Source organism: Bombina bombina, chromosome 6 (genome assembly GCF_027579735.1).
Source record: "Bombina bombina isolate aBomBom1 chromosome 6, aBomBom1.pri, whole genome shotgun sequence".
NCBI lineage: Eukaryota > Metazoa > Chordata > Amphibia > Anura > Bombinatoridae > Bombina > Bombina bombina.
In genome coordinates, this window is record NC_069504.1 from 124,629,753 (window position 1) to 124,646,428 (window position 16,676).

The 16,676-nt window shown below is 39.9% G+C and overlaps 1 protein-coding gene across 1 annotated transcript in view; it reads left to right on the forward strand.

Moving 5' to 3' along the window:
* CPNE8 (copine 8) overlaps window positions 1-16,676 on the forward strand; it is a 959,176-nt gene that overhangs the window by 668,880 nt on the left and 273,620 nt on the right. The window contains exon 13 of the mRNA XM_053716599.1: window positions 6,686-6,747. Within this exon, the coding sequence (XP_053572574.1) occupies window positions 6,686-6,747 (62 nt within the window). The remainder of the gene's footprint in view (window positions 1-6,685; window positions 6,748-16,676) is intronic.

The following is a 16,676-nucleotide window of genomic DNA, read 5'->3' on the forward strand; positions in this document are numbered from 1 at the left end:
TCTGAGGGAGAAATTTCTGATTCAGGAAAAATTTCTCAGCAGGCAGAACCTGATATCGTGGCATTTAAATTTAAGCTAGAACATCTCCGCGCCCTGCTTAAGGAGGTGCTAGCTACTCTTGATGATTGTGATTCTTTGGTGATTCCAGAGAAGTTGTGCAAAATGGACAAATTCTTAGAGGTCCCAGTGCACGCTGATGCTTTTCCGATACCCAAGAGGGTGGCGGACATAGTGACTAAGGAGTGGGAGAAGCCAGGTGTACCTTTTGTTCCACCTCCTATATTTAAGAAAATGTTCCCCATTGTCGACCCCAGAAGGGACGCATGGCAAACGGTCCCTAAGGTAGAGGGGGCAGTTTCAATGTTAGCCAAGCGCACAACTATTCCTATAGAGGACAGTTGCGCTTTCAAAGATCCTATGGATAAAAAATTGGAAGGATTGCTTAAAAAGATTTTTGTTCAGCAAGGTTTCCTTCTTCAACCAATTTCGTGCATTATTCCTGTCACCACGGCGGCGTCTTTTTGGTTCGAGGAACTAGAAAATTCGCTCCAAAAGGAGACTCCATATGATGAAGTCATGGACAGAATTCACGCACTAAAGTTGGCTAATTCCTTTATTTTGGATGCCGCTTTTCAATTGGCAAAATTAGCAGCGAAAAATTCAGGTTTTGCAATAGTGGCGCGCAGGGCGCTTTGGCTAAAATCTTGGTCGGCGGATGTGTCGTCCAAAACAAAATTGCTTAATATTCCTTTCAAAGGTAAGACCCTTTTCGGGCCAGAATTGAAGGAGATTATTTCAGACATCACTGGGGGAAAGGGCCATGCCCTCCCACAGGATAGGCCTTTCAAGGCTAAGAACAAATCTAATTTTCGTTCCTTTCGCAATTTCAGGAACGGACCGGCTCCTAACTCTGCAGCCTCTAGACAAGAGGGTAACGCTTCCCAGCCTAAACCAGCATGGAAACCATTGCAAGGCTGGAACAAGGGTAAACAGGCCAAGAAGCCTGCTGCTGCTACCAAGACAGCATGAAGGGGTAGCCCCCGATCCGGGACCGGATCTAGTAGGGGGCAGACTTTCTCTCTTTGCTCAGGCTTGGGCAAGAGATGTTCCGGATCCCTGGGCACTAGAAATTGTCTCTCAGGGGTATCTTCTAGAGTTCAAGGAACTCCCTCCAAGGGGAAGGTTCCACATGTCTCGCTTATCTTCATACCAGATAAAGAAACAGGCATTCTTACATTGCGTAGGAGACCTATTAAAGATGGGAGTGATACACCCAGTTCCAACAGCGGAACAAGGTCTGGGTTTTTACTCAAACCTGTTTGTAGTTCCCAAAAAAGAGGGAACTTTCAGGCCAATTCTGGATTTAAAAATTCTAAACAAATTCCTCAGAGTTCCATCATTCAAAATGGAAACCATTCGGACGATTTTACCAACAATCCAGGAGGGTCAATATATGACTACCGTGGACTTAAAGGATGCGTACCTGCATATTCCTATCCACAAAAATAATCATCAGTTCCTGAGGTTCGCCTTTCTGGACAAACATTACCAGTTTGTGGCTCTTCCATTTGGTTTAGCCACTGCTCCCAGAATTTTCACAAAGGTGCTAGGGTTCCTTCTAGCGGTCCTAAGGCCGAGGGGCATTGCTGTAGCACCTTACCTAGACGACATTCTAATCCAAGCGTCGTCCCTTTCCAAAGCAAGGGCTCATACAGACATTGTTTTAGCCTTTCTCAGGTCTCACGGGTGGAAGGTGAACATAGAAAAGAGTTCCCTGTCCCCGTCCACAAGGGTTCCTTTTCTGGGAACAATAATAGATTCTGTGGAAATGAAGATTTTTCTGACAGAGGTCAGAAAGTTAAAGCTTCTAAACGCTTGTCGAGTTCTTCAATCTATTCCTCAGCCTTCTATAGCTCAGTGCATGGAGGTAATAGGACTAATGGTTGCAGCAATGGACGTGGTTCCTTTTGCTCGAATTCATTTAAGACCATTTCAACTGTGCATGCTCAAACAGTGGAATGGGGATTATGCAGACTTGTCTCCCCAGATTCAAGTAGACCAGGTAACCAGAGACTCACTCCTCTGGTGGTTGACTCAGGATCACCTGTCTCAGGGAATGAGTTTCCGCAGACCAGAGTGGGTCATTGTCACGACCGACGCCAGTCTCTTAGGCTGGGGCGCGGTCTGGGACTCCCTGAAAGCTCAGGGTCTATGGTCTCGGGAAGAGTCTCTTCTCCCGATAAACATTTTGGAACTGAGAGCGATATTCAATGCGCTCCTGGCTTGGCCTCAACTAGCGAAGGCCAGATTCATAAGATTTCAGTCGGACAACATGACGACTGTAGCGTACATCAATCATCAGGGGGGAACAAAGAGTTCCTTGGCGATGAGCGAGGTATCCAAGATCATCAAATGGGCGGAGGATCACTCCTGCCATCTATCTGCAATTCAGATCCCAGGAGTAGACAACTGGGAGGCGGATTATTTGAGTCGGCAGACTTTCCATCCGGGGAAGTGGGAACTTCACCCGGAGGTCTTTGCCCAGTTAACTCAACTATGGGGCACTCCAGATATGGATCTGATGGCGTCTCGTCAGAACTCCAAGGTTCCTCACTACGGGTCCAGATCCAGGGATCCCAAGGCGACACTAGTGGATGCATTGGTGGCGCCCTGGTCGTTCAATCTAGCTTATGTGTTTCCACCGTTCCCTCTCCTTCCCAGGCTTGTAGCCAGGATCAAACAGGAGAAGGCCTTGGTGATTCTAATAGCTCCTGCATGGCCACGCAGGACTTGGTATGCAGACCTGGTGAATATGTCATCGGCTCCACCATGGAAGCTACCTTTGAGGCAGGATCTTCTAGTACAAGGTCCATTCGAACATCCAAATCTAGTTTCTCTGCAACTGACTGCTTGGAAATTGAACGCTTGATTCTATCTAAGCGTGGGTTTTCAGATTCGGTTATAGATACTCTGGTTCAGGCCAGAAAACCTGTGACTAGGAAAATTTACCATAAGATATGGCAAAAATATATCTGTTGGTGCGAATCCAAGGGATTCTCTTGGAGTAAAATTAAAATTCCTAGGATACTTTCCTTTCTCCAAGAGGGTTTGGATAAAGGTTTGTCAGCTAGTTCTCTAAAAGGACAGATATCTGCTCTGTCTGTTTTGTTGCACAAACGTCTGGCAGCTGTGCCAGATGTACAGGCGTTAGTCAGAATCAAGCCTGTCTACAGACCTATGACTCCTCCATGGAGTCTAAACTTAGTTCTTTCAGTTCTTCAAGGGGTTCCGTTTGAACCCTTACATTCCATAGATATTAAGTTACTATCTTGGAAAGTTCTGTTTTTGGTTGCTATTTCTTCTGCTAGAAGAGTTTCTGAATTGTCTGCTTTGCAGTGTACTCCACCCTATCTGGTATTCCATACAGATAAGGTAGTTTTACGTACCAAGCCTGGTTTTCTTCCAAAAGTGGTTTCCAACAGGAATATTAACCAGGAAATAGTTGTTCCTTCTCTGTGTCCTAATCCAGTTTCGAAGAAGGAACGTTTGTTACACAACCTAGATGTGGTCCGTGCTTTAAAATTCTATTTAGAAGCAACAAAGGATTTCAGACAGACATCATCCTTGTTTGTCATTTATTCTGGTAAGAGGAGAGGGCAGAAAGCTACTGCTACCTCTTTTTCCTTTTGGCTGAAAAGCATCATCCGATTGGCTTATGAGACTGCCGGACGGCAGCCTCCTGAACGAATTACAGCTCACTCTACTAGAGCTGTGGCTTCCACATGGGCCTTCAAGAACGAGGCTTCTGTTGAACAGATCTGTAAGGCAGCGACTTGGTCTTCTCTGCATACTTTTGCCAAATTTTACAAATTCGATGCTTCTTCGGAGGCTGTTTTTGGGAGAAAGGTTTTGCAAGCTGTGCTGCCTTCCGTTTAGGTTACCTGACTTGTTCCCTCCCTTCATCCGTGTCCTAAAGCTTTGGTATTGGTTCCCACAAATAAGGATGAAGCCGTGGACCGGAGACACCAATGTAGGAGAAAACAGAATTTATGTTTACCTGATAAATTTCTTTCTCCTACGGTGTGTCCGGTCCACGGCCCGCCCTGGCTTTTAGTCAGGTTTAAAATTTTTATTTTCTGTACACTACAGTCACCACGGCACCTTATAGTTTCTCCTTTTTCTCCTAACCGTCGGTCGAATGAGGGGGGGCTATATGGACAGCTTTTGCTGTGTGCTCTGTTTGCCATTTCCTGTAGGGAATGAGAATATCCCACAAGTAAGGATGAAGCCGTGGACCGGACACACCGTAGGAGAAAGAAATTTATCAGGTAAACATAAATTCTGTTTTTACACACACCTACATATATATAGACAGACACACACATACAAAGATATACACACACACGCCGACACAAATGTACACACACCTACACGTATATATACACACATACAAAGATTTTCACACATACACACACACGCCTGATGTCCCTCAAGCTGAGATCAATTAGATGCAGGATGCTGCCAGGGAGCTCTGCAAACCTCGCTTACTTATTTCAAACAGCGGGTTGTCTGTTGGATTTTAACTCTTGACATTCCGATCAAAACCTCCAGATCCACTATTGTGACTGTGTCTAGTAGCCTTAGACTGCCGTTTCTGGTCAGCAATATCAGGTGATCTCCTACAAGCTGCTGCCAGGGAGCTCCATAAAGCCTTGTTTGCTTTTGTCAAACAGCGGGTTATCAGTCGGATTTCAACTCCTTGCAAACCGGTAGAAACCTCAGGATCGCCTGGTTAAGAATGTGTGTTGTCACCTCAGGCTGACGTTGCCAGTCAGAGGTACTGTGTCAGTGAGGTAGACAAGTGACCTCTGTTTAGTAAAAGGGATTCTTTAGGCAACAAAGCTTAGGCCAGTAGACTGGAAACAAATATTTCCAGCTAGTTTTCAAAACACTGTGTGGCGAAACGCGCATTGACTGAGTGCTATCTCAGAACACATTTGTTTCCAGTCTACTGGCCTAAGCTTTGTTGCCTAAATAATCCCTTTTACTAAACTTGTGTTGCAGCAAAGATACACACATGCAGGCTGAAATTAATCAGTGTATACAGACCACAGACATTAGCTATCGAGCTAAGCTTTCAAAGGAACACGATTTTCCTGTCTATGAATCATTCCATACTGGAATGCATAGAATTGCTACAGGCCCAATATTATCTAACATCCTAACAATACAAAGAACTGTTTGCAGAAAAATGCAAGTTAAGTCTGTGCTGTGTGATTTTTTTATTAGGGTTATAATGCTGTTCAGCAAAAGTTTTTGTTCATTTAACTTAGTTTGATGATGATACAATCTGTGTAATTATTTTATTAGGTGCTGTTCAGCTGGTTTTAAATATAGAATTTCTACAGCATTGTCAAATAATCATAAATACACTGCTGCTAAAAAAAATGTGTTTTTATGGACCCCTTGCCCCACCATACAACTACTACCACACTGAAGTTACAATCTGAAATTGCACAAAGAAATAAAAAACATTTGCTAAGTAAGTTCTACCTCCTCTGCAAATGAAAGTAATCTGCTGTCTGACTCAGGCACACCCTGTACAAACTGAAGTGCCAAGTCTGTCTCACACTGTGCATAGTGGTTTAGTGCACACTCAGAAATCTTCTCAAATGCTAATAATGTACTCCTTGTAATAACATTTCCATGTTCAATTAGCACTCTGCTGTAGTACCCACTGGTGGCTGCCAAAATATTTTTTTAGTTCTTGCCTCATGGGCCCCCCATGGCCCATTGGGCCCCTGACAGGAGTCACCCCTGTCACCCCTGATGGCGGCCCTGGTGGACGCTGTCTGCGTGTGTGTGGACGCTGTCTGCGTGTGTGTGGACGCTGTCTGCATGTATATGTGTATATATATATATATAAGTATCTCTTTGTGAGTATTATATCTGTGCACTGTGTTTGTGTGGTACAGTGCATTGTCCCATTTCTTTTAAGCATTTTTTTGTTCTGGGTAGAGGCCCGCACTGTCATTCTGCCTAGGGACCTGCACTTGCTAGGGCCGGCCCTGGTATCTCTAATGTTATTGTTACCGTAAGAAAACACATAAAAATAAGGCCCAGTTCAACTCAACTGTTCCTAATTGTCAGCATAATTTTTCATTATATACATAAACCATTGTTCCAATAGTACAAATGGTATATTGCAATATATGCAATGTTATAGTGCTCCACTTTAGTGGATTTATATGTTCTTTTTTTTTATTTAAAAAGTTGTGCATTACCTTAAATGATTTTTCTCCCATTTTTTTTAATTTGTAAAAACGGTGGGGGCGGGTTTGGGGGCGTAAATTGGGTGGGTTTGGGGGGCGGAAATTGGGCGAGGTTGGGGCAGAGATTGGGCAGGTTGGGGGCGGGGATAAAGGGGGGCCCCATTTTGTCATCCTGCCTTGGGCCCCGCAATGGCTAGGGCCGGCCCTGGGACAGATGTGCATGCTCAGAGATGCATTTTGTATTGAAAGCAATTTGCCTGCACTTTGGGGTTGAAGTACAAATGGAGTTAATGGCAGCAGTAAGATGTGTGCTTGTTTTACTTTATAATTTATCTTGCTACATAAAATCAACGTATTGATACATGGAGAATACTGCTTGCTGTTGGATCTCATCTAGTTTATATTTATTTCAGGTGACGTTGCTTTCATTTTTAGTGGAAACCGAAGTGTCATTCCTTGATTATATAAAAGGGGGGTAAGTAAAGCAATATTGTTTATTTTTTATATGTAAAATTAAAAATGTATAATGGTTTACACATTTTAAAGATGGACAAAAATAAGCATTTACTGGGATAAATACATCTCTCAATTGAGCATACTGTCATTTCTAATCACTTGCACTTTATTAAACATTATAGGCATTAAATGTACAGTATGGAATGTATAGGGTTTGATAAGTTAAAAAATTTAAAACTACCTGGCTGCCTTTTTATCTTTCTATCTAATCTGTTGTTCCTATCTGTCTGTCTTTCTATCTTTTTGTCTCTATATCTGTCTGTCTATATATCTGTACATATATAATGCGTACAAATATCAGGCTCTTCATCAATAAGAACCTAAATGAAAAATAAAAGTGCTGAACAAGACTCATGGACAATAAAGAAGATAGTTAAAGATTTGGTAAGATTCAAGACCTACATCCTGAGCATTTTTGGATATCTGAGGACACCTACTAGATCTGAGGCTAGCTGGCTAGCCGATCTGTTGCCAAGTGTCTAGAACAGAACAGGGTGTTATCTACTATCTCAATTTCAGAACCCGTTAGAAATTGCGCCAGGTATCTACACTGGTTGACAAAGAGGGCTGCAAATGCTATAAATAGGGACCTGATCGTTACTGCAGAATTCCTGCTGTCGATAACACAGTGGCTGTTCTAGGATTTCTGGCTGTGTTTAGCTGCACGTAGCATCACAGTACAAGAGGTAATATAAGTAATTAGAAGATGCCCTCCTCTTTGCAGAGCGATTATGCACCAGAACCTTTTTGTGTTTAAAAAACATTCTAATTAGGAATTCATGTCAAGCTCACAGCAAGCTTGCTGCTGCTCTGAATGCTATGAATTACTTGAGAAAAAAACATTTTTGCATAGTTTCCTCCGAAATCAGAAAAGGAAACAGAGCATGTAAAATATGTTGGTTTTTGCATTGTGTTTCTCATCAGTCAATTGAGTTACTAATACGTACAGCATATTTATGTATGTTTTAAAATTCTTTCATGGAAGATTTAGAGGCCTATTTATCATTACGTCAATCTCGACGCATTCCCTGGAGTCAATACGCTCACCAGACATCGCTGCCGCAAATCTACTTACGACAGCCTTATTTATTGAAAAGTCTGTCAAAAATACTTGCGTCAAGTTTGGAGCGATGAGCATCGGACTGTTGATAAATAAGAGTCATCGATATCATGGATATTCTGTTTTTTCCAACTTTATTTATACCATTTCATTACTGTTCATGAACAAGCACATTTCTCTAAAGCTAATCTTTTATTTTTCATCTGTTAATGTCCAAGAAATAGCTACATTTATACCGGAACAAACAACAATATCTCTTAGAAAGTATTTTTCTATGTATTGTTATACAAAAAATTGATATATGATATTTCCACATAAATTAAAGTGTATTTGTATTTCTAGAAATCATGATATGCCTATCTCATGTTTTTTGTTCTTTTTTAAAATGACTATTAATGCTAGAATTTGTGATGTTGGGGAGCGGCGGAATAGGGGTTAATAACTTTAGTATAGTGGGGGCGATACTAGTGTGCCTGTAAATGGGCAAATTTGCCACTTGACATGAGACCTGAATGCAAAGACTCAATACTTACTTGTGACTTGCACATCATGACTTGGTCCCACCTCTGTTTATTTGTATAGCGCTGCAAAATTCCGTAGATTTGTGGTAAGATATAAATACATAATAGACTAAACAAAACTAGTATAATAGGAGGAGAGCCCTGCGCGGCAGTAGAGTTTACAATCTACCAGTTGAGGTTGCAGAGACATAAGGTTTGGGGTAGCTTGTCAAGTGAATTGTAGTTGCTTCAGTGAGTCAAGGCAGTTCAAGATTTATTTTATTTATGATGAAAAATAGTAAGTGGGGAGATGGTAAGTCTCTCTGAATAGGTGGGTTTTAAAAGAGCACCTGGAGCTATACAAGATCAGAGGTTGATCAAAGAATACAGTTTGGGGAATACTGGGATATGAGAGAGGAAATGTACTTGGGAGTGAGGCTGTTAAGTGCAAATATGTTAAGATTAAAGGGACAGTAAACGTTGGTTAACATGCAGCAGTGCAACATTATTATTAACATAAGGATGGCCTTTTGTTTGATTTTATTTTTCTAAATACCTAATTTCTCTCCTAAAACTATACTTACCTAGTGAGCCTGATTGCGCCATTCAACTTCATATAGCGTGCTCCCTCGCTGGGTAAATCTGTCGGCAGCTTTACCTTGCACGGGAGTGCGCTATGTAGTTAAATGGTGCAATCAGGCTTGCTGTGATTTGACAGTGAGCCTGTGACGTGCTAATTAAAAAGAAGTGCAGCGCAGAATACGGTTTTATAGTTTTAGGGGACAAATTGGAGTTTTTAGAAAAAATCTAACAAAGTTCATCCTTATGTTAAATAAGTGCAGAATTATGTAACAAGTTAATCAACGTTTACTGTTCCATCTTTAATTGTATTCTAAAGTGTATGGGGAGCTACTGGCAGAGCGGGGCAGCTGATGTATATCAGTAATTTAGGTGGATGAGTGTAGCTGAAGCATTCATGATAGATTGGAGGGGGTGCTTGAGAAGGCCATTTAGCAGTAGTTTGTAGTAGTCAGTATATACCTTCTTGAGTAAGGAAAGGACAAATTCAGGGAATATTGCGCAGGTGTGCATGGCAGGATTTGGTGAGAGTTTGTATATGTGGAGTGAATGTGAGTTCAGAGTCAATTGTGACACCAAGATAGTTGCCCTGGGATGATGTGTTGAGAATAGAGTCCCCTACTGTAAGGTGTGGGATGTCTAGGAGAGAGAGGAATAAGAAGCAGCTCAGTTTTTGACATATCGAGTTAGTGTGATGACATCTGAGAAGAAATTGCAGAGAGACTGTTGACTTTTGCAAAAGACTGTAGTCACTACACATAAGTTATACAATTTCATCTATATTGGAATTGTATTTATTCAGAATCCGGGAATACGTTATAATGTAAAATTGTACATCTTGCTGTGACATTGTAGTTTATTGAAAAATGTACACACATATCAGTAGCTCGGGATTTAAATGATCTCTCTTCCCTTGGTTGTGTAACTCAGAGCCTGGGCTCCAGGAGCTAAATATGGAACACTAACTACTTGTGTTAGATCATAAAATGTCAGCACGGAGAAACAAACTCCCACTCATTTCAACAATAATCATGTTGTTTGTAGGAATTTTCCTCTAGCAGAGAAAGCTTTTTCTTGTCTCCCTGCGCCGCAGCTCTTCAGTAGATTTCAATGTTTATCAGTATGGTCACTTGTTTCAGCAAGTAGACAGCTGCTCTAAAACCCGTTTTACATAATGTTTTGATTGTATTTTCCTTTGTAGTTGCATTAGGTATTGACACACAATTATATATAAGAGATTTCAATTCAGTAACCAAAGCAAGAGTTTATATACAGAATTTATTTATCACATTTAACTGTTTAAAGGGGAAGGCTCACGTTTGGAATTATTTTAAAATATTGTTAACATATCAATATGTATCTATTTCTATCTATCTATCTATCTATCTATCTATCTATCTATCTATCTATCTATATATCTATCTTGTATATAGTTAAAGGACACCTTCTATTCAACTCAGCCAGAGAAAATGCTATTATATTTAACATCAAACATATTTAATAATTATTTAATCTCTTCATTGCTGAGCCATTTTACAATATGGGTCCCAAACTGCAGATGCAAGCGGGCCTGAAATCGTAGTTAAACACTGCAGCTTTCTTAGCCTCTCCACCACCTCAAGACTTGTAGAGTTAATTCTCCCCGATATGATCAGGATGATTGACAAGACCTGCTCTTGTGCAATTTGTTGCACTAGAGCATGGGGTACGGCTGCACAAGCAATTGCTTGTACTATGATAAATGCAGACATCGAGAGCGAACCTTGTCCGCCCAGCATTTAATAATTGAGGCCCTATCTGCTCAAGCTGCTTAACTGTTTGTTTAGTTGTTAGACCCTTGTTGTATTTACTTATAAATTACAAATACAATTAATTTTTGTTTCTGTGAAGTGCTTGTTTCTTTCAGCAGACCAAGTATTGTTAAAAAAAATAAAATTATAATAACAGCTGGACATAAGAACTTTTCTTTAATAAAAGGAAATATGTAAAGTATAGTTAATTTTAAATACACAGTATGTATTTAGACATTTTTGTGTATAATTTACTGGTTAATGATTACCTTTATGTTTTGTTGTTTTTTTAGAAAAAAACTTGCAGACTTTTTTTTAAAGCCCTCCTTCCCTAGCCACTGACTCACTACCATAGTAATCCAGACCATGCAATAGCTGGGACTTCCTTGTTCCCTGTGATTTCATCATGCATGTCCATGGTGACATCACAGGGTTTCCTTCTTTCCCCTGCAGCAGTTGGGGGGGGGGGGTCCCTAGGATTGGCATTGGAAGTGGTTAACTTAGTGCAAAAAGTGACAACACAGTCCCCTTCCCCCACTCTACATGATAATATATCATTCAGAATTATTTTATTTTTTTTAATTATTTTATAGGTACATTTTATGTAAAATAAATGTCTTGTGAAACAAATTTTTAATGATTTCTATAATTTTATTGAATCTGTGTGATTTTTCTTGTTTCCTAAATAAATAGCAGAAATATTACAGAATTGTACTATTAATTGTATAAAATCACTGTGCTGCACTTCTAGTGTCAACTAATAGATGGTCTCCAGTAACCATTTTTGGTACCTCCTACTTACATTTCCTCTACGAAGAAGACAGTATTCTCCATTGCTTCAGCAATTTATTTCAAGCAGTCGGAAGCAGTGGCGGTTGGTATGGTCTTGAGTTAGTGGGGCAGCTACACTCCTCTCACCATGCCCCTTTAAGCTGCACCGCTAACTACAACCTCACACTCAGTGAACACAGTTACCCACTTCTTTAAAGGTATATGGTACTTAAAATGTATATATCATTTATATTAAATAGAAGCAGTTTGCAGGGGAAAAAACAGTTAATGTAAGTAAAATCTGATTACATTTAAAGTAAAATGAACATAGAGTACATGGAGCACTAGGTAAACTCCGAGAAAATAATTTAGAACGCTAAACTCAGATTTTACCGAGCTCTACTTGTTACTGTACTGCTCTCTAGATAACATAGACAACTCCCACAGAAAAGTAGGTATGTTCAGCAAAGCATTATTATTATCTCTTATTCGGATAGCACCACAAAATTTCATAGAACTAGGTACAGAGAACATAAATTAGGAAAACAAAACAAAACACTGCACTATATTTTGAAACACTCTCTTTTAGATGGAACTAGGAACATTTTGAGTATCAACATGACCAGAACATGCAACCTCAGAGCAGTTGTATTCAGACTCCCTTCATGACGAGACGTACAACAAAAACCATTATAACTCAGACCCAGTACAAATGACTATCTGCACAGCTAAGTAGCAATATGTTTAGAACACCCAACAACAAGTGCAAGTGCCCAGACCCCTCTCAACCAGTGCCATCTGCTTTTCAATGGGCCAACTGGACAATTTCATATGGTCTTACCATGTTCAAGTAAATTATATTGGTTTGTGTTTTCATATATTTATATTATGCAAGTAAATTATGCTGCTTTATAAAGAAATTACAATCACATCATGTGACCAAATTTCCCAAATAGGTTCATAGAAAAATAGTCTAATCAATCTATGGCATGTGTATAAATCTATATCCAAAGGAGTAGCCGCACCACTTCTTCCAGTATCACAAAACTTGTTTCGTGGAACATCACCATAAAAACATATCACAACGTGTACAAATCTAGCCTTGTTATATGGATCCATGGAAAATACAAATAAAGTTTTGAAATCTAGAAAGCTTTCTATTTGTTTTAATATTACAACAACAGAAAATAGTATTTAGGAATGAAACATCAATCATTTTATTAGGATGAGGAACAGGTGCATCAATGTTTGCTACTTAAAAAAAAAAAGTCAAATTTAAAATGTTTGTACATGATTGTGTTAACACAGCTGACTCAAATTTAACTCTGGGTATATTTTGTTTTTTTATATCAACTCTCTCAGTATACAAATTTATTTATAATCCTGGGCAGCAAAAAAGCTAAATGCTATTTGAAGGGCAATACTCAGCCAAATGCAATTTTCAGGGCAGTTTTTAGAGTAGGTTTTTTAGATAGACTTTTTTATGGGCAGGGATAATTGTAGAGGTTTGACACTTGGCATGCCCTACAAAAGGCCCTTTTAAGGGATATTTCTCTAGTTTTGTGGCCACGTTAAGATTCTCTGGTAAATCATTTTTACTATACATACACTACCAGATTAAAAATTTGTAAACATTAAATCCATTTTATTCTCCTACTTGTTGCCATCCAAACTTAAAAAGGTTAAGAATCCATACACACTTAAAAAAACTCAGTCAAAAAGACTTTCAAATCTTCTTTATTAAAGAATTAGTAACATCTTTTTTATTAAAAAGGTGCATTTATCTAGAGTATAGCAAACAACTCATTAAATAAATATGAGAACAATGAATGTCTTTCAGACTTTGCTGTAGATATTAATGCATGACATATCTCCATTGTATTGTCATTCAGCAGTCTGCATTATGTTCATACAAAGGAACATCTGCATTAAACAATTGATACTGTATTCTAAACAGCTGATATTGAGCAATGTTTGTTTGTTGACTATATAATAGTTTAACCCTTCAACACTGAAATAATTCCACAACATATAATATCTGAAACAAATATTTGTGTACTTATGACATATGTATTGGTTTGTGTCTCATATATTTATATTATGCATTTTATATATTAAAATACTTTTTCGTCTTTTTTTATATTTCATAAATTGATGGCGTCTTAGAATAATTCAGCAAAACAAGTTTAGCAACGTATTTGATATAATATGTTTTGCTGGTTGCATATAAAAAATTAATTACAGTATTGCATTCAAATATATTTTGTATTCTGAACATTGAACATGGTGGTTTCATGTTTAGAAATGTGTGTCCAAAAAAATCAAGCAATACAGTTGTGAGAGTGACACAAATCAACCAGTCTGCTTGTATACTCAGAATAACTTGTGTACAACCTGCCTTTGTTGCTCATTTACACCCTGACACCGTGTGCAGTGTTGTGAGTACATGACGTGTATGTAACATATTACTCCATGACAGTGTGTGTAGTGCTGTGAGTACATGACGTGTATGTAACGTATAACTCCCTGACAGTGTGTGTAGTGCTGTGAGTACATGACGTGTATGTAACGTATTACTCCCTGACAGTGTGTGCAGTGCTGTGAGTACATGACATGTATGTAACGTATAACTTCCAGAGAGTGTGTGTTCAGTGCTGTGAGTACATGACGTGTATGTAACGTATTACTCCCTGACAGTGTGTGCAGTGCTGTGAGTACATGACGTGTATGTAACATATTACTCCCTGACAGTGTGTTTAGTGCTGTGAGTACATGACGTGTATGTAACGTATAACTTCCAGAGAGTGTGTGTTCAGTGCTGTCAGTACATGACGTGTATGTAACGTATAACTCCCTGACAGTGTGTGCGGTGTTGTGAGTACATGACGTGTATGTAACGTATAACTCCCTGACACTGTGTGCAGTGCTGTGAGTACATGACGTGTATGTAACATATTACTCCCTGACAGTGTGTGTAGTGCTGTGAGTACATGACGTGTATGTAACGTATAACTCCCTGACAGTGTGTGTAGTGCTGTGAGCACATGACATGTATGTAACGTATTACTCCCTGACAGTGTGTGCAGTGTTGTGAGTACATGACGTGTATGTAATGTAACGTATAACTCCCTGACAATGTGTGCAGTGCTGTGAGTACATGACGTGTATGTAACATATTACTCCCTGACAGTGTGTGCGGTGTTGTGAGTACATGACGTGTATGTAACGTATTACTCCCTGACAGTGTGTGCAGTGCTGTGAGTACATGACGTGTATGTAACATATTACTCCCTGACAGTGTGTGCGGTGTTGTGAGTACATGACGTGTATGTAACGTATAACTCCCTGACAGTGTGTGCGGTGCTGTGAGTATGTGACGTGTATGTAACATATTACTCCCTGACAGTGTGTGTGGTGTTGTGAGTACATGACGTGTATGTAACGTATAACTCCCTGACAGTGTGTGCAGTGCTGTGAGTACATGACGTGTATGTAACGTATTACTCCCTGACAGTGTGTGCAGTGCTGTGAGTACATGACATGTATGTATGTGTTTTCTGTATTAGCCAATAAGGAATTGTTTTACCATTTTTAAAGACCTCAGGTAGCAGGTAACTAACAGGCTATAATTACGGCCAGGTGTGGCCGAAACGCGTAAGCCAGTTGCTTACACTCCTCTCCTTGAGATTGTCCCCCACAGGTTATCCTTTAACCGTTTTACTGGATTATTGAAATAAAAGTGAAGTTTTATTTTAAACCATTTCTGCTTCCTTGGTGGACTTTTTCCCTGATATACTCTGACTTTCACCCACCTGACACCGAGGACACACCGTGGATTTGCATCGGGTTTCATTGGACACGCTTACTCCTTTGCATGCAACACGCTCTAGCTGCGGATGATAGCGAGGCTATACTGAGAGCTGATTTGTTTGTGCTCCTAACCGGTTCTAGTGTGTGATGGACATCGGCGATGGACTTCGACCAGGGTAAGAGGTACTTATTACTAAATCCTCCCCGGTCTGAAGTGGCACGTTCAGCTTCTTATCTTGGTGTTAAGCACTTTTGCCTGTTGAGCTTGTGTTGTTGTTGTGGCATGATAGTCACGGAGGCGTGTAGCTGATTGCAGCTGGATTACCACATTTTGTTTTCAGGTATTTCACTACCCCTAAATCAGTTCTGGGCTCATTTTAACTTTCTTGTTTTGTATATGTAACGTATAACTCCCTGACAGTGTGTGCAGTGCTGTGAGTACATGACGTGTATGTAACGTACAACTCCCTGACAGTGTGTGCAGTGTTGTGAGTACATGAAGTTTTGTTGAAAATGACATAAATTAAATTGTCTAAATACATAGACTGACTAGGTTCTATATAAAATACAGCTTCCAGAGCGCTGCTTTTCATAACATAGTAATATAATAATGATAACAACTTTTTTGTATGATTGGCCATTTGATATCTTAGAATACACATGATAACCATTATAGTTCTAAACCTCAATGTAATTGTATAACCTATTTCTTTTACAAGATACGATGAGTCCATGGATTTCATCCTTACTTGTGGGATATCGCCTCCTGGTCAGCAGGAGGAGGCAAAGAGCACCACAGCAGAGCTGTATATGTAGCTCCTCCCTTCCCCTTTGAGTAAGATGGACAAATATTTGGAGGTTCCTTCTTATTCTGACGTTTTTCCGGTTCCTAAGAGGATTTTGGAAATTATTGCTAGGGAATGGGAAAGACCGGGTATCCCGTTCTCCCCTTCCCCTATTTTTAAGAAAATGTACCCTATTGCTGACACCGTTCGGGATTCTTGGCAGACGATCCCTAAGGTGGAGGGAGCTTTTTCTACCCTGGCTAAGCGTACGACTATCTCTATCAAGGACAGTTGTGCTTTCAAAGACCCCATGGATAAGAAGTTGGAGGGTCTTCTCAAAAAACTATATGTTCATCAAGGGTTTCTATTGCAACCGACGGCCTGCATTGTAACAGTCACAACTGCGGCTGCTTTTTGGTTTGACGCCCTAGAAGAGTCTCTTAGGACTGAGACCTCTTTAGAAGAAATACAGGATAGCATTAAGGCCCTTAAGCTGGCTAATTCTTTTATTATGGATGCCTCCTTTCAGATCACCAAATTGGCGGCTATGAGTTCAGGATTCTTCATCTTAGCACAAAGAGCCTTATGGTTAA